The sequence below is a fragment of the Dermochelys coriacea genome, chromosome 3 (genome assembly GCF_009764565.3).
Source record: "Dermochelys coriacea isolate rDerCor1 chromosome 3, rDerCor1.pri.v4, whole genome shotgun sequence".
In the NCBI taxonomy this organism is placed as follows: Eukaryota; Metazoa; Chordata; order Testudines; family Dermochelyidae; genus Dermochelys; species Dermochelys coriacea.
In genome coordinates, this window is record NC_050070.1 from 69,856,243 (window position 1) to 69,878,209 (window position 21,967).

The 21,967-nt window shown below is 39.5% G+C and overlaps 1 protein-coding gene across 6 annotated transcripts in view; it reads right to left on the reverse strand.

The window, feature by feature from the left end:
• Positions 1-818: 818 nt before the first annotated feature.
• The window catches only part of MDN1 (midasin AAA ATPase 1), a 164,096-nt gene continuing 142,947 nt past the window's right edge, over positions 819-21,967 (reverse strand). For 2 of the 6 annotated variants that reach the window (XM_038394958.2, XM_038394955.2), the window contains exons 86-102: positions 21,018-21,187; positions 19,124-19,267; positions 17,563-17,698; positions 16,609-16,919; positions 16,143-16,304; positions 15,404-15,505; positions 15,037-15,238; positions 13,914-14,090; positions 13,076-13,236; positions 11,451-11,540; positions 9,551-9,666; positions 8,710-8,884; positions 7,264-7,337; positions 7,040-7,154; positions 5,524-5,587; positions 4,220-4,362; positions 819-1,726 (exon numbers count right to left, since the gene is read on the reverse strand). In XM_038394958.2, the coding sequence (XP_038250886.1) occupies positions 1,538-1,726; positions 4,220-4,362; positions 5,524-5,587; positions 7,040-7,154; positions 7,264-7,337; positions 8,710-8,884; positions 9,551-9,666; positions 11,451-11,540; positions 13,076-13,236; positions 13,914-14,090; positions 15,037-15,238; positions 15,404-15,505; positions 16,143-16,304; positions 16,609-16,919; positions 17,563-17,698; positions 19,124-19,267; positions 21,018-21,187 (2,531 nt within the window). In that variant the 3' untranslated portion in view covers positions 819-1,537. Of the gene's footprint in view, positions 1,727-4,219; positions 4,363-5,523; positions 5,588-7,039; positions 7,155-7,263; positions 7,338-8,709; positions 8,885-9,550; positions 9,667-11,450; positions 11,541-13,075; positions 13,237-13,913; positions 14,091-15,036; positions 15,239-15,403; positions 15,506-16,142; positions 16,305-16,608; positions 16,923-17,562; positions 17,699-19,123; positions 19,268-21,017; positions 21,190-21,967 lie in introns of those variants that run through there. The other 4 variants (XM_043510648.1, XM_043510646.1, XM_043510647.1 and 1 more) reach the window with 3 other exon arrangements.

Here is a 21,967-nt window from a genome sequence, read left to right on the forward strand (position 1 = left end):
TTAAATTTATTTGAGCATATGCATCCGATGAAGTGAGCTGTAGCTCACGAAAGCTTATACTCAAATAAATTTGTTAATCTCTAAGGTGCCACAAGTACTCTTTTTCTTTTTGTGAATACAGACTAACACGGCTGCTACTCTGAAACCTGTCTGGTTACTGCAGCCTTTTATTTTATTAGTTACTTTTTTGAACCATACATCCTTCCCACACAACAAGTAAAAATAATGCCACTAATTATTTTCATTACCTTCTTTTACCTGCTGATTGGGGTGTTACTAGCCAAAAACCATAAAGCAAATATATTGTTTTCTTAAACTTAATCTAACTTTAATTGCATAACTATTCCGACAAACCCTGATAACATATGGCTGACTCCCCTGAGGCATTTAGTGATACAATTTCATAAAATCAACCAGAATTTCTAAGTTATAGTCAGATTCCCCAAATCATCACACCCTCCCACCTATACCTGGGTGTGAAGAAGAGCCAGCACTTCAATATTCAGAGTTTCCACATATGCATGGAAAATCCTGATGGGGCCAATTAAAATAGCTTGCCAGCAGATCTGCATTGGCCAAGTAGAACAAATCTGCCAGAATGTTTAGGAAGATGAGACCATCAAAAACTCACATATCTGGCAACCCCTCACAGTCCAGAACAAGTGAAACCTGTGAAGTTATGCAAGCTTGGAACCTATCTGATTTGAGGACTGTTTGTATGATGTTCTGAAAATGTAAAGCATTATATGTGCACCAAGTACTATTCCTGTGGCATAGCTATTTTTGCGTCATCAAATGACAAAGAATGGACACCATAATTACAAACAGTGGTACATCTTTTTATTAGTACAGACATTAAGATGCATAGCTTTTGCAATGAAAAAAATCATGTACAATCTTTAAGACACTTGACTAAATGCGTCTTTAATGTCTGCCTTGGACAGAGGGGCAAACTTCACAGTGTAAAGTGATAATGCAGGGAAGATCGTATCACGGCATGTTTCATAAAAATACCCTGCAGGCATTATCCAACAACCAGCGACAATTATTAAATAGGATGTGTTTAACCACAAAACACAGTTTTAAGTATTCAAGTACTTATATTTTGGTTGTATAAACCCATCCTTCCCCACCCACATGTACCACCATGTGTTCAGCTAAAACAGTTCCAAGGCTGTTCAAATTCTTCCAATACAAGAAGTTCCTTCCTAGAAATAAGACTACTTCCCCCTTCAGTTATATGAACATTCCAAATAAAATTTAAAAATAATAAATTACAATAGTGGTGGTAGAAGGTTTGCATTGTTATAGGGATAGGCAAATAAGTGAGTACAGAGTCTTTCACCATTGCATAGTCTCCTGCACTAGCAAATGGGGGAGAGCACACCTAAAGCATTTCTTTTCTAGGCTGTCTGAATATCAGAAGGCAGTTCCTGCACGTAAATCCTGGATAGAGAGATCTCATCAAATCACTGATGAAATGCAGTCACACTTAAGTAATTTAGCAGCAATCAGATGTTTACTTGCTTTGTAAATTCTATAGACTCTCTGAGGCAGTCACCAGTTCAAACCACTGTCGCAGTGCATCACTGAGAGTTTCTGGGAGGGCATTCACATCTCTGAGGATTATGTAGAATGGGAATGGGAACTCTTCCATGTAGGATCTGATTTCAGGCATTTCTCCGGGCTCTTTGAATATAGGTACTTTAATGTCCAAGATGGAATCCTGTAAAAGAGTTGAAGGGATGACTGGACTGTAGGTACCATTTATCCAATTTTTCAAACACATTTCCCCAACATTGGACAATTAAAGGCAAAAATATTTTAAAATAAAACCCTAAATGCAACCCCCTCAGGGAAGTCAAATAGGGACAGGCATGACAAGCTGAAAATTTAAAAAAAAAAAGTTTCTTTTTTCTCATATGCTTAGTCCTAAAACTGTACTGAGCAGAGAGTTACAGAATTAAGTAGACTAAACTCCAAGCTTTTGTAATATTAAACAAACATAAATAAAAGCTAAGGAAAGACAAGAGACTAACATGACATGAACCTGCTACCACCTGGATCAATTTGCTTTTATGTTGTGTCATTCCCTGAGTATGCCCTTCCTTTGACTTTTAAGACTGTAAAGCTCTTTGGGCAGAAACTGTTTCTATTCACATTTGTACAATGGGGCCCTGTTCCTGAGTCAGTGCTTTCGTAACAAATGTTAAATTACAAACCCAGATTAACCAGACACCCCTGCTTCTTGTAAAGGAAAATAGAGTCTAGATTGCTCTGTGTAGCAGATCTAAAAGTTCCCATAGTGAGAAGCAAATTTTACCACCTCATATTTAAGTTTGACATTAAAACCATGTTTAATCAGAACTTTGACAAACTGGTATTAATCAGGAAAAGGTTTTAATAAAGAATCAGGAAAGGTTTATATAACTATCTTAGAGTTATCCTGTTGGCAACCTTTTCTTCCTACTTTCATCCTTAGAGCATTGTACTTGAGTTGATTCTTCCTCAATAAAGGTGCACTACAGTAATGCAAAATATACTGAAATTACGCTTTCTATTCCACTATGGAACCCCCCCCCCCCCCACATCTCAGCTTCCAAACCCAGCACATGTCACACACTCAGCTACCAAACACTCTTTGCAAGTTGCCCAATCCAAACACTAAAAAGCTGCCAAACTCGCCTAGATAGCAGCTCACTCTCTCAGCTGTTTTACTTTGTCTGATATTGGATCCCTGTCACCTTCATGTCAAATAGAGGTAGCTGTCAGAAATGATCATTTTAAATCACAATTGAGAGGGAATAAATCAGCTCTTTCAAATTACTTTTGCTTTCAACTTTTTAATTTAGAAATCTAGTAGCTATTCGTGTTCTAGTCAAAATTTATGATGACAGTCCCTAAATAATTATAAATCACCTCAAAGTTTTTAGTGTATCCATCACTGTGGATGCAAGAAGTGCAAATGAAGGAAGTAATTCCTTGTAAAGTACCCGCAAAAAGAAAAGGAGTACTTGTGGCACCTTAGAGACTAACAAATTTATTTGAGCCTAAGCTTTCGTGAGCTATAGCTCACTTCATCGGATGCATCCGATGACACTTATGCTCAAATAAATTTCAGAGTAGCAGCCGTGAAAGCACGAAAGCTTATGCTCAAATAAATTTGTTAGTCTCCAAGGTGCCACAAGTACTCCTTTTCAAATAAATCTGTTAATCTCTAAGGTGCCACAAGTATTCCTTTTCTTTTTGTGGATACAGACTAACACAGCTGCTACTCTGAAACTTGTAAAGTACGCGAGTACCAACTGTATTGGAAACTCCCAATTCACACCTCTTCTGCCCACATCTTGAGGCACAAATCATGCTCACAATTTTATCAATGGAGTTAGAAACACCCTGGAATTACTTTTAGGGTCAGTCAACAATGAATTGGTTGGAGTTATTTAACAACACGAGGCTCTCCCAACACCTTCTCTGCCAAGGAAGTGACAGACTAGCCCAGGACAAGGAAGAGTCCTTGCGTAGGCTTTTGTGGGATGAAAACTGGGTGCTTTTGTGTCAGACAGAACCTTTCTGAATAGTTGGGGGCACACTGTTATAACTAGGAGATGGTTACACATAATGCAATGGTATGGTATAAAATTTATGTACAGCACCTGGAACAATGGGACATGATTCTGATAAGGCCCCTTGCATACGATCAGAATACAAATACATTTTCACTAAGTATCTACTAGCAAACTACAGCAAATATTTTTCTATAAACCAATTTATGGTAGATTTAGGCAATTCAACAGCACAGCCGACAGAAAATACTTTACAGCACACAGTATTGTGCTGGTTGCCTCCCAATACAAATAAAATGACACGGTTCCAGACCCAAAGAGTTTAAAATCTAATTTCATATATGACATAAGGAGTCACAGTAGAGAGAGGTTGAGAGAGCACTGATGGATGTTGCACATGAATTAAATTTTAATAACTTCACTAAAGGATGGTGAACAGCATAGTGAACCAAAGAATTATTTTATATTAAACAAAATATCTTTGTTGACTCCTACAAAAGGCATAACCCCAACTGTAGTTGCAAATGTACGAGGGCTAGAAAAAATGATCTTGGTATAAATTCCCAGCTAATTTTAAAAAGCAACCATTAAAAATACTGTGTGTAGCTTTCCATTCACTGCCTAGAATGCTGTTTGATTGTTCACTCACTCACCCGGGAATTAGGATTATCTAATATGACAAAAATGACAAAGATATTGGCATTTTGAGCAGCCTGAACTGCTGCTGTGACTCGTTCCTTGCCTTCTAGGAAAAGGCCTCTTCCATCAGATACTATCAAGAGCAGCTGAGCGGTTTCTAAGCACAGAGAAAACAATATTTTCAGTTCCAATAAATAAGAACTTCTAACTCATTTAAATTGAAAACAAAAACGTTGCATTTTATCACAATTTATTTTTGTTGTATGCTCAACGGCAAACCCCAATAACCTCCATAAGAAAACAAAGTTCTGGTCAATTATTCTTCTGTGACTTTTAAAAATTACATTACAGCCCCAAGCAGATCAGGAAAGAGAATTTCTCTCCTAGAGATATGAGTTAGGCTTTGTCTACATTAGCACTTTTGTCGGTTGGGGTGTGAAAAAAATACCGCCCTGACCATCATAAGTTTCACCGACAAAAGTGTCGGTGTGGACAGCGATATGTCAGCAGGAAATGCTCTCCCACCAGCATAGAGCAGCTACATAGGAGACCTTACAGCAGCGCAGCTGCAGGGGTACAGCTGTGCTGCTGTCAGGTCTGTAGTGTAGACATAGCCTTAGACAATTTTTAATTGCCATAAGGAATGATAACAGGCAGGAAAACTAAACTAGTGAATAAAGGTCTGGTATTGCTCACACACTCGTCAGTTAGATAGAAATTTTGGGTGCACAAGGAATTCAAAGATTAGGCACCAGCTCTACAGACGTAACTACTGCACATATCTGCTAAGGGGTTTATCCAGCTTCCACTAAAATCAATGGGAGCATTTCTGAAGGTCAGTGATTTCAAAGGTATTTGAATAAAATATGTTACAACTTTAGTGCAATAAACTGTTTCTAAACACAACTTAGTTGCTTTTTTTTTTTTTGGCTAAATACCTAAAAAGTCTATACAGAATGTCTATTAAAATATTTTTTGACATAATGAAGCACAAAACATGGTCTTGAACACTTTTTTTTTTTTTTGCTTTATTTGAAAGATCATCAAATGGATCTTTTTTGTTTTGCTTAATTTGCTACTTAGTCCTGCAAATGCTATTCAAAGTTTCAGCTTTTAAAATGGAAGTGCCAAAAGAGCCTCTTAACCAAACATTCCATTTGAACATTCAAGACCATGGTGCTGAAAAGAAAGTGTCATCTCAATGCTGCAAGACTTTACAGTTTTTCTCTATGACAGCATAGGAAAGATACTGCATTAAGACCGTAGTGAGCTATGTTGCCATGGTAACAAGCATAATTAGCATTTAAAAAGTGCTTACCTGGACTGATATTTTGAGACAACTGCTGTGCTGCAGCAAACATATTTGCTGATGATTCTAGAAACTGCAGCGAAGACAAACAAGAGAACAGCAAGCTAATTATAAGCAGATGCATTAATGCTGGAAAGATTTTTAAAACAAATGAACTGGTTAAGAGAGTTCATCAGACTTTTCCACATCTACAAGTCGCTACTGAATGTGGAAGATCGCTGGAGCTGTCTGGGTGCCTATCAATGGCTGCTGTTCTTAATGGCAGTATGGGCATATTAGGGATGCCAGAACCACAAGACAGTCCAACAAAGGAGAAAACTCAGACAAGGTCCAAAAGGTACCACTACAAGATTTTTTTCAAGAACTAGCCAAAAGCAAAAGAATGACTTTGGTAAACTGATCCTCTTCAGAGCAAGTCCTGGTGCTTGGTCAATTAAAAGATACCAGTAATTACATCCGGAGTTCTCTTCCTCCCTCTGGCTGTAATCTTGAATTGGGATTAAGGCTATGAGTCGGTCAGAGAGGTCACGGATTCTGTTATTTCACATGACCTCCACAATTTCAGCCTGAGCAGCAGGACTCCAGCTGTCAGCCCCGGGTGATGGCACAGGCACCAACTTCTACTCGCACCGGGGGGTGCTTGACCCCCCCGCCCCTGACCCCACCCTTCCCCCTCCTGCACCCATTCCAACCCCTTCCCCAAAATCCCCGCCCCAACTCCGCCCTTATTCCAACTCCTTCCTCAAATCCCCGCCCCAGCCCCGCCTCTTCCCGAGTGCGCCATGTTCCCACTCCTCCCCCGTCCCTCCCGGAGCTTGCTATGCTGCCAAACACTGTTTGTCAGCAGCAAGTGCTGGGAAGTAGGTGGAGGACTGGGGATGCAGCGCGCTTAGGGGAGGAGGCAGAGGTGGGGTGGGGTGGGGAGGGCAACTTGGCTGCCGGTGAGTGCAGAGCACCCATTAATTTTTCCCTGTGGGTGCTCCAGCCCCGGAGCACCCACGGAGTCGGTGCCTATGGGTGGTGGTGCTCTGGCTCCAGCCTACTCGGGCTTCTGTGATTTATTCTTTATTGCCACGTCCTGTCTGTGACTTCTATTAAAAATACCCATGACAAAATCTTAGCCTTAATTGGGATCCACTAAAATAAATTCCAGCTGGACTTAAAATGGGACTCTTCCCCCACGCACTTAAATAGGATTCTGCATTAGTGCAGAACTTATACTAGTAAATCCAAATGTAGGATTAGCACCTGTACCAAAAATACAATACAATCTGTGCTGGGGGACTATCAGGGGAGAAGAGCACAAACAAAAGTGACACTGCTGAGTATTAACTATTGCAACAAGATGCTAAGTTCTCCTATCCCTTAACTACTGAAGGTTAAACTGTTGCATAGTGGAACAGCCATGCCATTCATGTATTTTGTTTTTATGTAAACACGAACAGTGCCTAACGCCATGATAGTGAATGTCTTGTCTGGAACAAAAATTCTGCAACCCTGCAGTCGGAGAGGTACTTTTCAATACCTGAGCTATCTTAGTTTTCTTTTGTTGAAATTTGCAGAGGCGTAATATCCGTGTACCTGACTGGTCACTGAATGGTTCATGGAATGGGTGCAGAAGTTGAACGGTCTCTCCAAAGCTGAAATTAAGTGTCATATATGTGTGTTAAAAATATGTTTAATAAGAATTCTATATTGCTAATTTGCTCTAAAAATCTTAAAATAAATCCAAGCTTAAAATATTCTCACCTACATACAGCAATCTGCCCCACTTCTAGAAGAGTCAGTGCATTTCCAATCACTGCCAGGGATTCATATGCAAGCTAGGAAAAATAAAGTTAATCAAGATGAAGCAAAATGTTCAAAAGTATTTCTGTATGCAGGGTTGTTGTAGCCGTGTCAGTCCCAGGATGTGAGAGATACAAGGTTGGTAAGGTCATATCTTTTATTGGAACAACTTCTGTTGGTGAGAGATACAAGCTGTGGAGCTACACAGAGCTCTTCCACAGGTCTGGGAAAGGCACTAGTATCACAGCTAAATATAAGGTAGAACAGATAGTTTAGCATAGGCAGTTGGCACATATTCTAAGGGACCATTTGAGATGAAGTGGCCATCCTTGTAGTCATCCTTGTAGGATGAAAAGGAGGGTTAGTGGGTTACAGATTACTGAAATAAGCGAGAAGTCCAGCGTCTTTATTAAGACCACAATTTTTAGTGTCTACCAAAGTTATGAATTTAAGCTCCCAGACTCATCTTTTGAAAGTGTTTTGCAGTTTTCCTTTGAGGATGAGGACTGATAGATCAGATATAGAGTGATCGCTTTGTGAAAAGTGTTCGCCCACAGGTGATATGGTGGTTTTGTCATTTATCATTTTCCTGTGTGAGTTCATTTGCGAGTGTAGTGATTATCTGGTTTCACTTACATAGTTGTTATTGGGGCATTTAGTACACTGGATGAGGTACACCACATTTTGTGGTGAAGTGTTGCCAGTTCAATCTTTCAATCTTTGGTGCTGAATTAAAAGCATATCAAAGTTCATTTTCATAATCCAGGAAAATCAAATTTAAATACTGCCCATTAAGTATTTGTTTCCTTATATAACTGCGTATCTGTGTATATCAAATACAAACCTAGGGATATTACAAGCAAAACATTTGAAAAAAATCTGATTTGAGGTATTAATGAATTACAGAAAGATTATGTTGTTGCTATTTGCAGTCAGCTGAAATCCTGAGATTGGATATACACACTAACAGTTTAGGCTGATGAATGTAAATTAAAATGCTGCAATAATCAGACTGAGGGGAGTAAACATTTTTACTCAATACAAATTCTGTACTTTATAGATATATAAATGCGTCACTCATTTACCAGTGAAGCACAAAATATGCATTCTATACTGCAATTTAAAATATTTTAATAGTAGAATTTGACTAAGGATTAGAAACTGCTTAAACTATCTTTATATTTTATGTGTGACATATTAAATTAATAGTGGACTCTCCTATAAATTCAATCCTCTATCAGAGTCACCAATCCTGTCTACTCAATAACAGCACCTTCCATGCAGAACAATTCTTGATATAAATCAGCTTCTCTTCTGATATACAATTAGAAAAAAAAGACCTTGTCTACTGTACTGCTTCATCATTACTTTGTGAATAGGTTCCTTCCAAGGTTTTATTTGCCCTACCTGTTTGGAGTGGTTGTCTATCATACTAGACGAGTCATCAATGGCCAAGCAAATCTGGTACTGACGTTTGCTGGGCTTGGTTCTTCGCAACCAGATCTTATCCTTTCGGAACTGACTGGCAATATATGGAATCACTTTGCGCATATTCAGTCTTTTTCCTGTTCTGTAATCACCTCTGAGAGTTAAGGAGCCAACAAAAATATTAGTAGGGAGAGTCATTTTATTGATAATAGTTTATACAATTTGGTAATTATGCACAGCAACACAGGCTGAGATTTTCAGAACTGGATGTCTAAAATTAGGCTCTTATGTCAATATTTAGGCCCCTACAAATTGGTCTGATTTTCAGCTCCATTGGGAGTTGGATGCTCAGCACTTTTGAAAACAGATTTTTAATGTAGGTGCCTAAATATGGAATTAGGAGCCTGAATTTAGGTACCCAATATTGAAAATTTTGGTAAAAAATTATTTGACTTAAATCTTGTTTAGAATCACTTGGAGCTAAACAGTGAATAATGTGGAGAAGATTTTGACTTCTAACATCATTTTGACTCACTAGAGCTTCCACTGAAAACAGTTCGAGCACTGTATAAAAAAAACCACCGACTCAAGACAGTGAAGTCTTACAATTCTTCACTACCACATCACATTTGCAAGTCATCAGATCATCTAAGAGTTCTAATTAAAAAATAAAATCAATGTGAATGCATATAGGAAACAGTTACTACAAATATTAGAGGATACTGCTGAGGCCCAAATGCAACAAGCTGTGGCTGTAAAGATGCTTGGCCCACAAAACGAGAGGTTAAGAGGCTAAAAGCCTTACAGAGAAAAGACTTACTTCAACTTGGCTGCCTGAGTGGGTTCAAGTATGAGTCGTAGCTGCTCACAAAGCTGTTGTGAAAGAGGAGCGGTCAGTGCTAAATACCTTTGCCACATCTCGGCTGCCGTCTTTTCCTGTAACAGTACCAGACAAGACAAAACTCACTACATTCATTATGGACAAATGAAAAGCTGCGAAAAGCTGAAAGGAGAGAGCACAAGTCTGAGGACAATATTACTAGGACAAAGTAAGTCCTTCTGGTGAAGTTAGTGGGAAATGCTTGACGAAGGACTTATTTCTGGGCTCCAGTGGAATGTTCAAAAGAAAGCCTTCTAAAGGCAGAACAGTGTACTTATGTGTAGCTGAAATTTTAAAGGCTAAAAAAAATAATCAAATCAATTCAGCAGGCTGAGCAGCTGATAATACTGTTATTGGAGGTGTAACTGGTGCTGTGTAGTATACTGGCACTATTGGAGGAATCCATCCTGGAGTTGGAAAAGTCCTTGGCAGAGGTAAGAAGTACTGGCGGGTGGATAAATAACTAATATATCACCCTCCATAAAGACAGAATTTATATGGAATGGAGCTAAGTGGCTTTTCCATGCCGCTGACTTGCTACTGACCTGAAAGAAGGAAAAGAAATTTTGAATAGATCTCCTGGAAAGAGGCCCATACCATCAGGCCTTATTGCTATCTAGAAAGGGGCAGTAGATGTATTTATTTTTTCCGATGACTCCTACCATGCCAAGGAAAGTGTTACTGAAACATGTTACTCTGAACTGATTTGAGCTAGAGAACCAAGCAGCATCTTATCTCTCACTATGAATTTGCAAAATACATTGTAAAAACTGCTCTTTAAAACAATCTTAATAAACAGAAAAGTGTCTTCTCCTTTAAAATTAATCTTACTAAACTTGTAACATGTATGGAAAAATGTTGACTAAGGGCTCGAATACTAGCTTCTCTTTGATTAGTAAGGAAGAGATTTGTGTACCTCTCCTGCAAATGGACCGGCCCAGGCATGAGAGTCTGCCTGTGCAGTTTCATTTGCTGGACAGGGTCCTTACATCATAAGACAGCAGAAAATGGTGCAGAGATACCTCTTATTTTAGTCAATTCAGCTGTAAAGAGAAGGCTTTATTAGCATTAGATTTTAAAAACCTCCCTTTAAACGTCACAGTATTCTAATGTCCAATGGCCGTTCTTGCCTCCAAGCCTACACCAAATGGGTTTAACATTTCCACTACAATTGCCACTGTATAAACAGTAATGTTTTGATAGTTAAACTAGCACTACAACAAGATGGCTGCTGGCCCATGATCTCTGAGACTGGGTGTTAAAAATGACATCACTTTTTAGCAGGGTGACTGCCAATAAGAGGAGTCTCCATAATGACAATTTTAATCAAGAGTAATTTTCAATACAATTTAGTTTATAGCTGTGGTAATCGCAGCCAAGTTGAAGGAAGTTCTGGCATCAGACAATCTAAAAACAGATATTGTAACACTGCAGATGAAGGGGGCAGCTTCCAGCAGTAATGTCTACAGACTGGTACAGGTAAAGTGGCATGTAACCCTGGTAAATTGCAGGTGTCATCTACTCAATGTGTAAGGACTTGACAGGTTTGAGAGAGAAGGGTCTCACTAACTTGACAGGTTAGAGGTCATTACCAGAGCAAGTTCAGAGCAGCTTTCTCTAAACTGCAGATAATGCTTTGGAAACATGATTTGAATCATTGCCCAGGTGAAAGGTTTGTGTTAAAAAGTTTAAAGGACAAGCTAAACACCACAATACAGAGGGAGGTTCAAATTGCTTAGTCTGAAAATTAGATTCCGGACTGTAAGCCTTCATCCATAACTTCCATACAATACGAAAGAGCACACATTAAGGATTCCTATGGCAGGTTAAGATCACTAACCTCATCTGGGTTTCCAGATTGCTGAGTTTGCCAAGCTTCCAGTTGCTTTTCCAGTTCCTGTCTCAATTCTTCAGGATCTTTAATTATATGCTAAAGGTAGATTTATGAGAAACGGAGATAGTCCATATATCAGTAACCTCCAATCTTTACAGCATCATAAAAAATTTAGTAAGAGCCATTGAGAGTTATAATAATGGCTAAGATAACTAGAAAACCAAGTTTAGCTTTCATTTTAAATTTCCATGATTGCTATCATCTCTTCTTGTTCTTCTGTACAGACGCAGAATTTTGGTTGTTACATGTATTTTGAATATGTATTAGAAATACTGAATTTTAAGATGATTGATTTAAGTTGCCTTGCGTCAAACTGTTGATTTTAATAATGACAGTAAAAAGAAAAATCAGTTTATTTCAATGTATTTAAATTTCCCAAAAGAAAAAGTTCACTCAGCAGCTCAAGGAATTTTTTCTATTTAATGTATTAACATAATATGGCAACTCACCTATCAGGCTAATATATTACTGTTTGATAGCTTGTGCATGCTTTGTTAAAATAACAAATTATATTTCTTCAGTCTTCACTGATAGTAACAGGACCTCAGACATCTAACCTTAGAGAGTAACTTAACAGGACTATAGTAAATGGGCCACATAATTGGTATTAAATAATCTCTAAAACCTGCATATTAGAAAGTTTAAAAATATTTTTCTTTATTGGGTTTCGTTTTAAACAAAATATTCAGCACATCACTGGAGAATCAGAAAAGTGCTGATAATTTCTGATCCCACAAGGAACTGTAAATCTCTCTTGTAATCTACTGCAGGTTAAGCGTAGGGGGGAATTGCAGTGTGTAGGTATAGGACCCAACTCCCTCTCCCTCGCTAAAAGCAAAGGGAGACCTCAACCCTTTTCCCCATGGCTTAGGTAAGTGATGCCTCCCCTCCTCATCTGGTGCAACAAGAGCTCCCCATCCTGTTTTAGTCTATTTTAATCACTTGATCTACCTGTATGTTTCCTCTTGTTTCACCTGTACATGGAAGAGCTAGACTATTCTGACCACAATTATCCATGCAGTCAGTAGCACTTCTCATAATGTTGTTTCATTCTTACTGGCAGGTCATTTGACACTACCAATATGTACAGAAACTTCAAAATACACTCCCTCTATCCCCAAAATAACTGAAATTGTGATATAGTAAGACAACAAATGAAGATGAAAGAGTTTCGGGAATATCACACTGAAAAGGTTCCTCCTTCATAAACTGGCCCTCCACATGTATCTGGTGTCTATACCAGAATTGCTAACTATAGACTGCATGACCACAACCGATACCAAATCTTCCCTGCCACTAAGGCTATTCCAACGCCACTGATGCACAGCTCCCACAACCTATCAGTGCAGGCCACACACTCCTGCCCACCTTTCCTCCTCTGCATGGGTGTTTAACCAGTGGGGGACACCCCAGATGTAACCAAGTAGTGGGGAAAATAAGAACTTACATTCTAAATGAGTACTTCTCGGCTGTAAATTACATTAGATAGCTTCTCTCTCTCTCTCTCTCTCTCTCTCTCACTATTTCAGATCCTTATGTAAAACAGCAGTGGGATGCTTTTGGTACAGTACCCGGACTGTGGTGTCCATCAAAAATTGATGGGCCGTATGTATAGTAGAGCTTTGGTTTCTTTCTGATTCCTCCTCTGGCACCTTTGGTGGTTTGTCTGCTGTAGCATCTTTGACCTCCTCAGAGTTGAAAGCCTGGATTTCCAACTCCGCTTCATCAGACCCTATAGTTACATAATGCATAGTTACTAAACATTGTGTCCACTAAATTAAATTATGGCTACTATATCTTGGCTCCCATGGGCAGAGAATTCCCAAGTCTGTAATGTGCTTTGGAGCTTTTCCTGTTTTGGGCAGTTATGGTTGACAACAGTCAGGATCATCTTCCTGCCAGCTGAGCAGCAGCTTAGTACTATTGCCCTTCTTCCCTTTTCCATTGAGACAGTTCACTTCTCTTTATTCCATTCCCACTCAGCCCATCTAACCATTTTCTTCTCCAATTGGCACTTCTATGCTGCTGCGCCTGAGGAGACCACTCAGCCCACCCCTCAGACCCCTATGGTCTTGTTAAAATTGGGTTTTCTTGCATGAACCTGTGTGCTCCTGTCACTCAGATTGGAATGCATCTATAAGCCAGTTAAGAATGAAAAGAATTGACATCTGCCCACCTAAACGGAAACCATTTGCCTTCTTTATGGAAGTGAAAAAAGATTAAGGAGACCATTGTCTTGAAAGGGAGTAGCAAGGTACTCTGCCTTTCAACCAAATTTAATAGTTAATGCTGGTTGCTGACTGGGACTTAGTCACAATTTCAGAAAAGCCCATTAAAAGCAGGTATTTCAGAAATATCTATATAGAACTTCTTTAAGGGAAGTGAGGGGGCTATTTAAGGAGAGTTTACCCAGGGTTTTAGTGGCACTAGACTTCTTTACTTCTGGCTTCAGCTCCTCTGTGTCTACAGCATTGAGATCTTCATTGTTCTGCATTTCTGTCTCCATGGCTGCTTCTTCAGAAACTACCTCTTCCTTCTCTTCACCAAGAGGCATAGTAGGTTTCTGCTGCTCCTTGCTAGCTACATCTATACAAAGGGAACAGGACACACATTAAAGGGAAAAACACAACTACTTTGCATTTTGAGGTTCTTCCATATCAGCACTCTAACAGAAAAACACAAATCATATTTCAGATACCTGAAACCTCTATTTTGTTTTCTCTCAAGGTTTCACTTAAGTAAAACTTAAATCTGTGAAGCCGTTGAATGGGTGGAAAAATCAGTCTAAGCTATTGTCTCAATCATTGCACAATGTGAGCTGTGCTATGCTAGGGAACTAATAGTGTTAATCTACTTAAATTAATAATGGTTTTAAGTTATTGCTTTTTCAAACCCCCCATCCTCTCCGCCCCAAAAAAACAAAAGATAATAATAAAAAAAAATATACTCCAGTGCGTTAAAAAAGCCAGCAACTTACTTCATATGGAGTAAACACAAAAAATGTACTGGGTTAACGTGAATATTTCACAGGGGTGTTAACAACGAAGACTGCAAGGCAAACAAAGTGAGATTTAAGGTAAAGTTTTTAAAAGTTTCAAACTTACGTAGGTGATAAGTCCCATTTTTAAAAGTGACTGGCACTTAGAACCCTAAGTTTCACTCAAAATCAATGGCAGTTTGGGTCCTAAGTACCTAAGTCACTTTTGAAAATGGGATTTAGGTACTTCTAAAAACTTTAAGCTTGATCTATTGTGTCCAACTTTACCAGTACCAATGAAACAGTGATTTTATTATGAAAGAAGAGCAAAAAGCAATTACTTAAACATCTGAAAAATTTAAAAAAAAAACCAAGAAATTTATTAAAAACAAAAGTTTGCTAAAAATCTTTAAACTATTTTGTTCCTAAACACTGAGCCAAAATGGTGTAATTAGTAAGAAACACTTCAGATAACAGGAGCCATGCCCTCAATTCTGCAATGTTCATTCTTTAAATCTGAAGTTAATCTCTGAAGCCTTGTAAACACTACCATACCATAAGTTTGTGCATCGTAGGATTCAGTGCCTTGTTTAATGTGTTCAAACGCATCAGCTTCTTCCACATTTTGTTCAGGCTGAGTTGTATTCTGTTTGGCTTCACTGCTGGATTCTATGGTTCTCAGTCGCTTGTGGACATGTTCACTGTGGTCCCCCATTGAGCGCTCATTGTCAGCCTGACCAGGTTTCCTCTTAAAACTCTGAAAAAGGCAAATAACACCAGGCGTTTCTGATAAGGAAGTTGGAATCCGACCAAAAGGTTATGAACCAGAATAAACAACAAGTAATTTAGTCTAAACTATTTGGTATTGCATGTTAGAAATTAATTTTTACTACTGTAACGTACAAGAAAAAGAAAATGCAACCTGTGTATTTTTTCTGCTTTGTTTCTGAGAAGCCAGTCGTGCCATTAAATTGGATTCATGGCCTTCTGTTTGATTTGCATCTGCAGCTCCACTCCCATGTTCCTAAAAGACAAAAGGCCAAGAGGAAAAAATATTCACCTGCTGTTCTGCTGGCTTGTAAGAAAACTGTCGTTGCAAGGCTAGGCATAAATGCTTTAGCACTTACTGTACAAAAATTCTAGAAACTAAATGGGACTATGGCTTTTCATCTTCCACAACTGAGCTATGGCTGAGCTGAACTGAGTTCTCGGGAATAAAAGTAAGAGCTTGCGTGTATGTGCTATTTTTGTAGTGTGCAGATAATACACAATTCCATGGCTGAAGAATTAGCAAAAAACAAACACCTCTGACTGCCTGGGAGTTATCTGAAGAAACTGCAAATAAATTAATATAGATACACTCAGACTCAAATTTGAGAAAACTAATATTGTTTTTTGCTTGTAATTTGTCCCTAACTGTATTTAAACTTAGTATATACACAAGCGCTTTCCACATTCAGATAACCCTTTAACGAGAATTTGCTCTGTTCTAGATGTACCAAAGGAAGCACACAGATAAATTTGAAGTTAGATTCCCTAAGTATTAATAAGGACAAAACACTTCAAAGATTTAATGCCCAAACTGCTTATTTAAAAAGCGTTTAACAAGACAAAACAACAAATCCATAAAAGTTTAACTAAGATATTTCCATTTATTTCACCTCTTTAGCCTGGTCCTTTTCTGAAGCTGCTCCAGCCAGCTCAACAGCACTGTCACTCTGCAGATTTTCTTCTCCTGTCGACCCATGAGCTTCATGTTCCATTCTCTCTACAGATTCCGGTAACTGCTCATCCTTCTCCAGACTATCTTCATCCTCTTCTTCCTAAAGTAATATCAAATACAGGTCTAGCACTCTAAAAATGTAGGGGCATGGTCATCGTGGTGACATAAGCTAGTTTAGAAATAAGCAGCGCCTATTTTAGCTAAGTGGGGAATCCGTATTTCTCCCACAATATCACTGGAATTTTGTTCAGGTGTTTCTGCCACTACTGCCACAGGAAAAAAAATATCGTAAGCCTCTTAATGGAGAAGTAAAAGTTGTTATTTTTCAAATAAAGGAGAATTCCTCTGCTAAATTTTATCCGATTATCCGATTATCCATATAAAGTAAAAACATGTTTTTTAACCTGAGGTTGAAGGCCTTGGTCAGCAGCTGGGATCCCTTTCTCTCTCTCCTCTTCAGCAGATTCTTTATCTTCTGTCAGTGGTTGTGTTTTCGCCTCTTCATTTTCCTCAGAGTTTTCTGTATTTCCTTCTTCTTGGTCATCAGCTTCTTCCCCCACTTCACCTTCACCCTCTGCTTTATCTTCAGAGGTGCCTCCTTCAGCTGGCTCTGGATCTCTGCCTGTATCTTGAGTATCTTCTCCATCCTTATCTTCTCCATTTTCAGCCTCATCTAAATCCACTGGCTTCTCTTCTATCTCAAAAGGATTTTCTTCTTCCGAGTTAAAGGATAAAGAAGTGATATAAAACTTTCAGCAAACAGAGAAAGCCTAACTGGAAGAAAAAAGCCTAGTGTTTCAAAATCATAAGAAAATAATACAGCAGTCCCTGTGTGCAGAATCTATGATTTCTCATAATAGCCATTTGCCTCCTCTCTAAGAAATACAACAGGTATGTATGCAAGGGCCCATCAGGGTCTATTCCTATTAACTAGCCCTGATTTAAATGTTCTCAGCTTTAAGTAACTTTATTAAGTGCAAATACTATAGAAAGTACAGAGAATGCAGCAACTGGTCAATAAAACATTCTGCCTGGGGAGGCTGTTGAATCATCACTACTAGATAAGCTCCCGGAATAAGTTAGATGAAACATTTGAATTATGAGATAAAATGTATTCCATACAGGTGACAAGCAAATAGACTCTCATCCAGCCCTACTGTTCAATTCCTGATGCCAAAATATACTGTGAACTAACCAGTATGTAAAACTAGAAATTTTTATCTTCTGGTCTTAACGGTACATTTGGGTTGTTGTGCAACCGATTTTCTTACAAGGTATCTTATCTGACTCTTCCCTCAAGCTCCTCACTATTTGAGGTTCTCACTGGGTAGTTGTAGAGACAATTTCTTAGTTGGTACCTTCTCCTTCCTTGTCCTCATCACTCCTCTCTTCATTCTCTAAGTTCAGGTCATCAGGAATGTCCAAAGCTTCAGCTTCAAGCTGCTTCTCTTGCTTACCATGATAGGGATCTGCCTCATTCTCATCATATTCACGCTGATAAACAGGAGAAGGAAGCAACATATTGTAAGTAGAGGGGAAGGGGAAATGGGTTAAGAAGCAATTTCTCTGGGAAATGGAGATACATATATGGCACATTAAATTTTGCATTCAAAAATGGTGAATGGTCATTTCTACTAATTAGTTTCTCCAAGTCCCTAGGCCAGCCTGAACCGTGGGTTTGAAATTCCATTAAAGCAGCATATTCTTTTTGGTGAAGACACCCTGCTCTCTATCAAGATTAATTCCAGCAGTCATCTTTACCTTTTGTGCTGAATAAGGTGATGCTTCTCCTCAAGAACTGTATAAAGCTGCCCCTGGGAAGCCTTTCATACCTTTCCAAAGACTCAGTAGGGTTAGGCTGTGTAGCTGCCATCCTCAATTATCAGGTGCTGCCTTCAACATCTTTTCTAAAGTATGCAGCCTGATGTCTGTTCTAGAGCTGCCTGAATAGCAGAGAGGGATGCTAAAGAAAAGTATTTCTTACCCACTACTCTGGCTTTTTCCTTAAGCCCTGCTGTGCCAATCAATACTTTTTGTCCCAAAACATCATGCTGCTGTGTTTAGAATATAATTTTTATTGTCCAAAGTCTTAGAGCAGCCAGCTCTATTTCACATCCCTAGCCGTTGTTTGGGCTTGCATAGATGGGTTTCTGAGGACTAACAATTTACAGACATAGAAAGTCACAAAAACTAAAGACTACTCAATTTAGGATGCAACTAAGTATGTGTACTTAATTCTTTATTTTTAAAACCTTACGACAAATGCACTTTGGCTCCAAGGACAAAATAGGCAGCAGTTTGAATAAATATCATTGAATTGTGAGAGCAAAACTTTAGAATAGCACAGAATGGATCCACCGTATGCATCCGAGGAAGTGAGCTGTAGCTCACGAAAGCTTATGCTCAAATAAATTTGTTAGTCTCTAAGGTGCCACAAGTACTCCTTTTCTTTTTTGCGAATACAGACTAACACAGCTGCTACTCTGACACAGAATGAAGAGGCACTCTGCCGATCAATTAGTATTTTTAGGTAAAATAAATGTAAGGAATCTCTGACTTTTGGAGCAATAGAATATATATAGTATATTGAATGTGTTATTTTTGTCACTAAGATATAGTATACTTTTTGGCAAGGTTCTTCAGTTACTAGATAAAAACAATTCGAGTTCTCAACAATGCATAATGGACGAGAAGTGTTTTAACAGCAGATCAGTATTCCCACTGAAATAATAAATGGCTTGTAACAATCTTGATATATTTTTAAACTAGGCTAGCCATTTTTAATTTATAAAAAAAAAATATTTTTTAATCAGTCAGTAATATGCCATTACAACCCTTAGCATAACTAGTACAACATTACAGGCTTCTGAAGACCCTTTAAAGTACAGTATTCTTAGTTCTGTTTTAAAACCTTTTTACCTCATCTACTTGTTCGTGAATTTTCTCTTTGTTTTCACCATCCTCTGCTTGCTCCTCTTTTTCTTCATCCTTAGATGGCTTCTTTGTATCATTTTTATTGCCTGCATCCAAGTTGTCATCTTTTGCAACAAGCTCAGAATCACCCTGCGTATGGACAAAAAAAATCCAGAAAGTGATTACGCAAAATCCTAAAAAGTCTGTGTAATTACAGGGCCGCAGTTCCCAGAGGAAACAAACTAAACACATTTAGGATATATTCAAATTGCCCCCTTCTGAGGCCACTACAGAAGTGGTTACCTTCTTCAATTAATGTGCAATTACTACAGTCATGACCGACTTACCCATACTCAGCAAGCATGCACAACCTTACATCGGGGCAAGGCAAAAGGTTCACATGGGACACATTTGGTTCAGGTTGATTTAATTCAGTTGGACATGTGATTGCATTGTGAGTTTGAAACTCACCATATTATGCTACAACTATGAGGATCAGATGCTTTCCTAAGGCTGGTCAGGAAAGTCCAAACTCTGGAAGATCAACTCTGGAGAAATATGGGTTTGCTGAATTAGGGACAAGAGCCAAACCCTTACTGCTTCCATTTTACATACCCCCTCTTTTGAAGGGAGAATTTAATTACTCTCCCCCTTTATGTCAGGTCTCATACTCTAGGTCACACTGAGTTAGTAAGGTTGTTACTCCTGAGGGCATTCTGCACCAAAAAATTAAAAATTCTGTGCACAGTATTTTACAATTCTGCAAATTTTATTTGTCATATAAATGTGGAGGCTACAGCATGGCACTGGGGAGTACAGGCCACTGGCTGCACAGAAGTAGGAGATCACTCTGCAGGTCCCATGCCGGGACATGGCTCAACAGTGGGGCTGCACCCAATCCTGACACACCGCGAAGACTGAGCCTGCCTCAGAAACACCCCAGGGCCCTGCCCCTCTGTGCCAGGTTCACCAAGTGCAGGCAGGCTCAGTCCAGCAGGATCCAAGTGTGGAGGGGCTTAGTGCGGGGGGATCCAGGTGTGGGTTGAGAGGGTTCTTTGTGGAGCAATCTGGGTGCGGGAGGCAATCTGGATGCACAGGGGCTTGTTGGGGGGTTCTGGGTTCAATGGTAATGGGACTCTGCAGGGGAGGTCCAGGTGAAGATGATTAGAGTTCAAGGAGGCAGGGTCTGGGTGTAGGGGGGGACAGAGTTCGGCAGGGGAGTCTGGACGGGGGGGGGGTCAGTGGGAGGGTGAGGCTCAGTGGGGTGGAGATCCAGGTGCAGCTGGTTGGGGCTTGGTGGAGTGGGGATCTGGGTGCAGGTGGCTCATCAGGGTGGTCCAAGTGCAGTGGGGCTAGGCATGGAGGGGTGAGGTTTGGTGAGAGGGGCTGGGTATGAGGGGGTCTGGATGCATGGGGGTTGGGCCGATTGGGGAACAGCTCTCCTCCCCCTGCAACTGAGGAGCGATGGGTTGGGAGTTTTCAGAGCTTCCTGTAGCCTGTGGAGAAATCTGGGGAGGTGGGTCTGACCGGCCCCAGATGCCGTGCAGGGGAAGAGGAAGTCCCATTCTCCCCAGCCCAGCGAGCCTAGAAGCTGAGCCCAGCACTGAGTAGGAGCCACCAGTTGGGTCTTCCCCAGTCCCGCCCTCTGTCCCAGAGTGATTTACCTCTTTACTGGCTGTCCTGGGCACCCAAAACATACTGCTGGGGAGGGTCGTATGACTGCTCTTGTGGCTTCCTTGTCAGAAAGTCATTTTTTTGGGAGGAAGCAACGAAATCTGGGGGGGACATGAATTCTGCACATGCGAAGTGACGCAGAATTCACCCAGGAGTAAACAGTTGTACACATGGTAATAACATTGTACTATTTTTTATTTCTTTTGATCTCCTTTTGTTTTTTTACCTCATCCATTCCTGGTCCATATTCTTCTGTTTTACTGTCATTGTCCTCTTCATCATCATCGTCATTGTCATCACCCCAGAGCCTCTCATCCAGTTTATCAGCTTCAGCATCACCAAGATTTCCCATCTGTTTATCCAGCTCTTCATCTTCATCTGATTTCTCACTGTCTTCTGTGTACAACACCACAACTCAATGGAACATGTCGCAACACTGATTCTGTCCAAGTGCTATATATACATTTTTTTTTTTTTTATTTAAAGTACACTGATGAGAAAATGCATTGACTGTGGACTTTTCCAAAATGTCACTTTACTCTGAAAAGCATTAAAAGATAGCCTCTTGCAATTCAAACATGAAGCCTGTTTTAGAAGCAGCTGGTGATTCTATGCACACACAATCTACTAAGGCAAGAAATAATTTTGCCAAGTCTATCCTGTACAAGTTCTATTACAATATGCTGCTGCACAGCAAGCATGTGCGTTTTGCTGCAGGATTTTTAGTTAAGTGAAATTTGTTATGAATTATTATAAAGCACTGTAAAATCAAAATTTTCCCCCTAAAAAGTTTGCTTTATTTTCCTAAGTGACAGTCAAAAGTCAAAAAGAAAAGGAGTACTTGTGGCACCTTAGAGACTAACAAATTTATTTGAGCATAAGCTTTCGTGAGCTACAGCTCACTTCATCGGATGCATTTGGTGGAAAAAAATTTTTTTCCACCAAATGCATCCGATGAAGTGAGCTGTAGCTCACGAAAGCTTATGCTCAAATAAATTTGTTAGTCTCTAAGGTGCCACAAGTACTCCTTTTCTTTTTGCGAATACAGACTAACATGGCTGCTACTCTGAAACCAGTCAAAAGTCAATAACAGCCTATTTCTTTTGTACAAATATATTATAGCTTTGCTGAATATTGGCATTTACTGAAACACTCATTACTTTGAAAGACATCTGA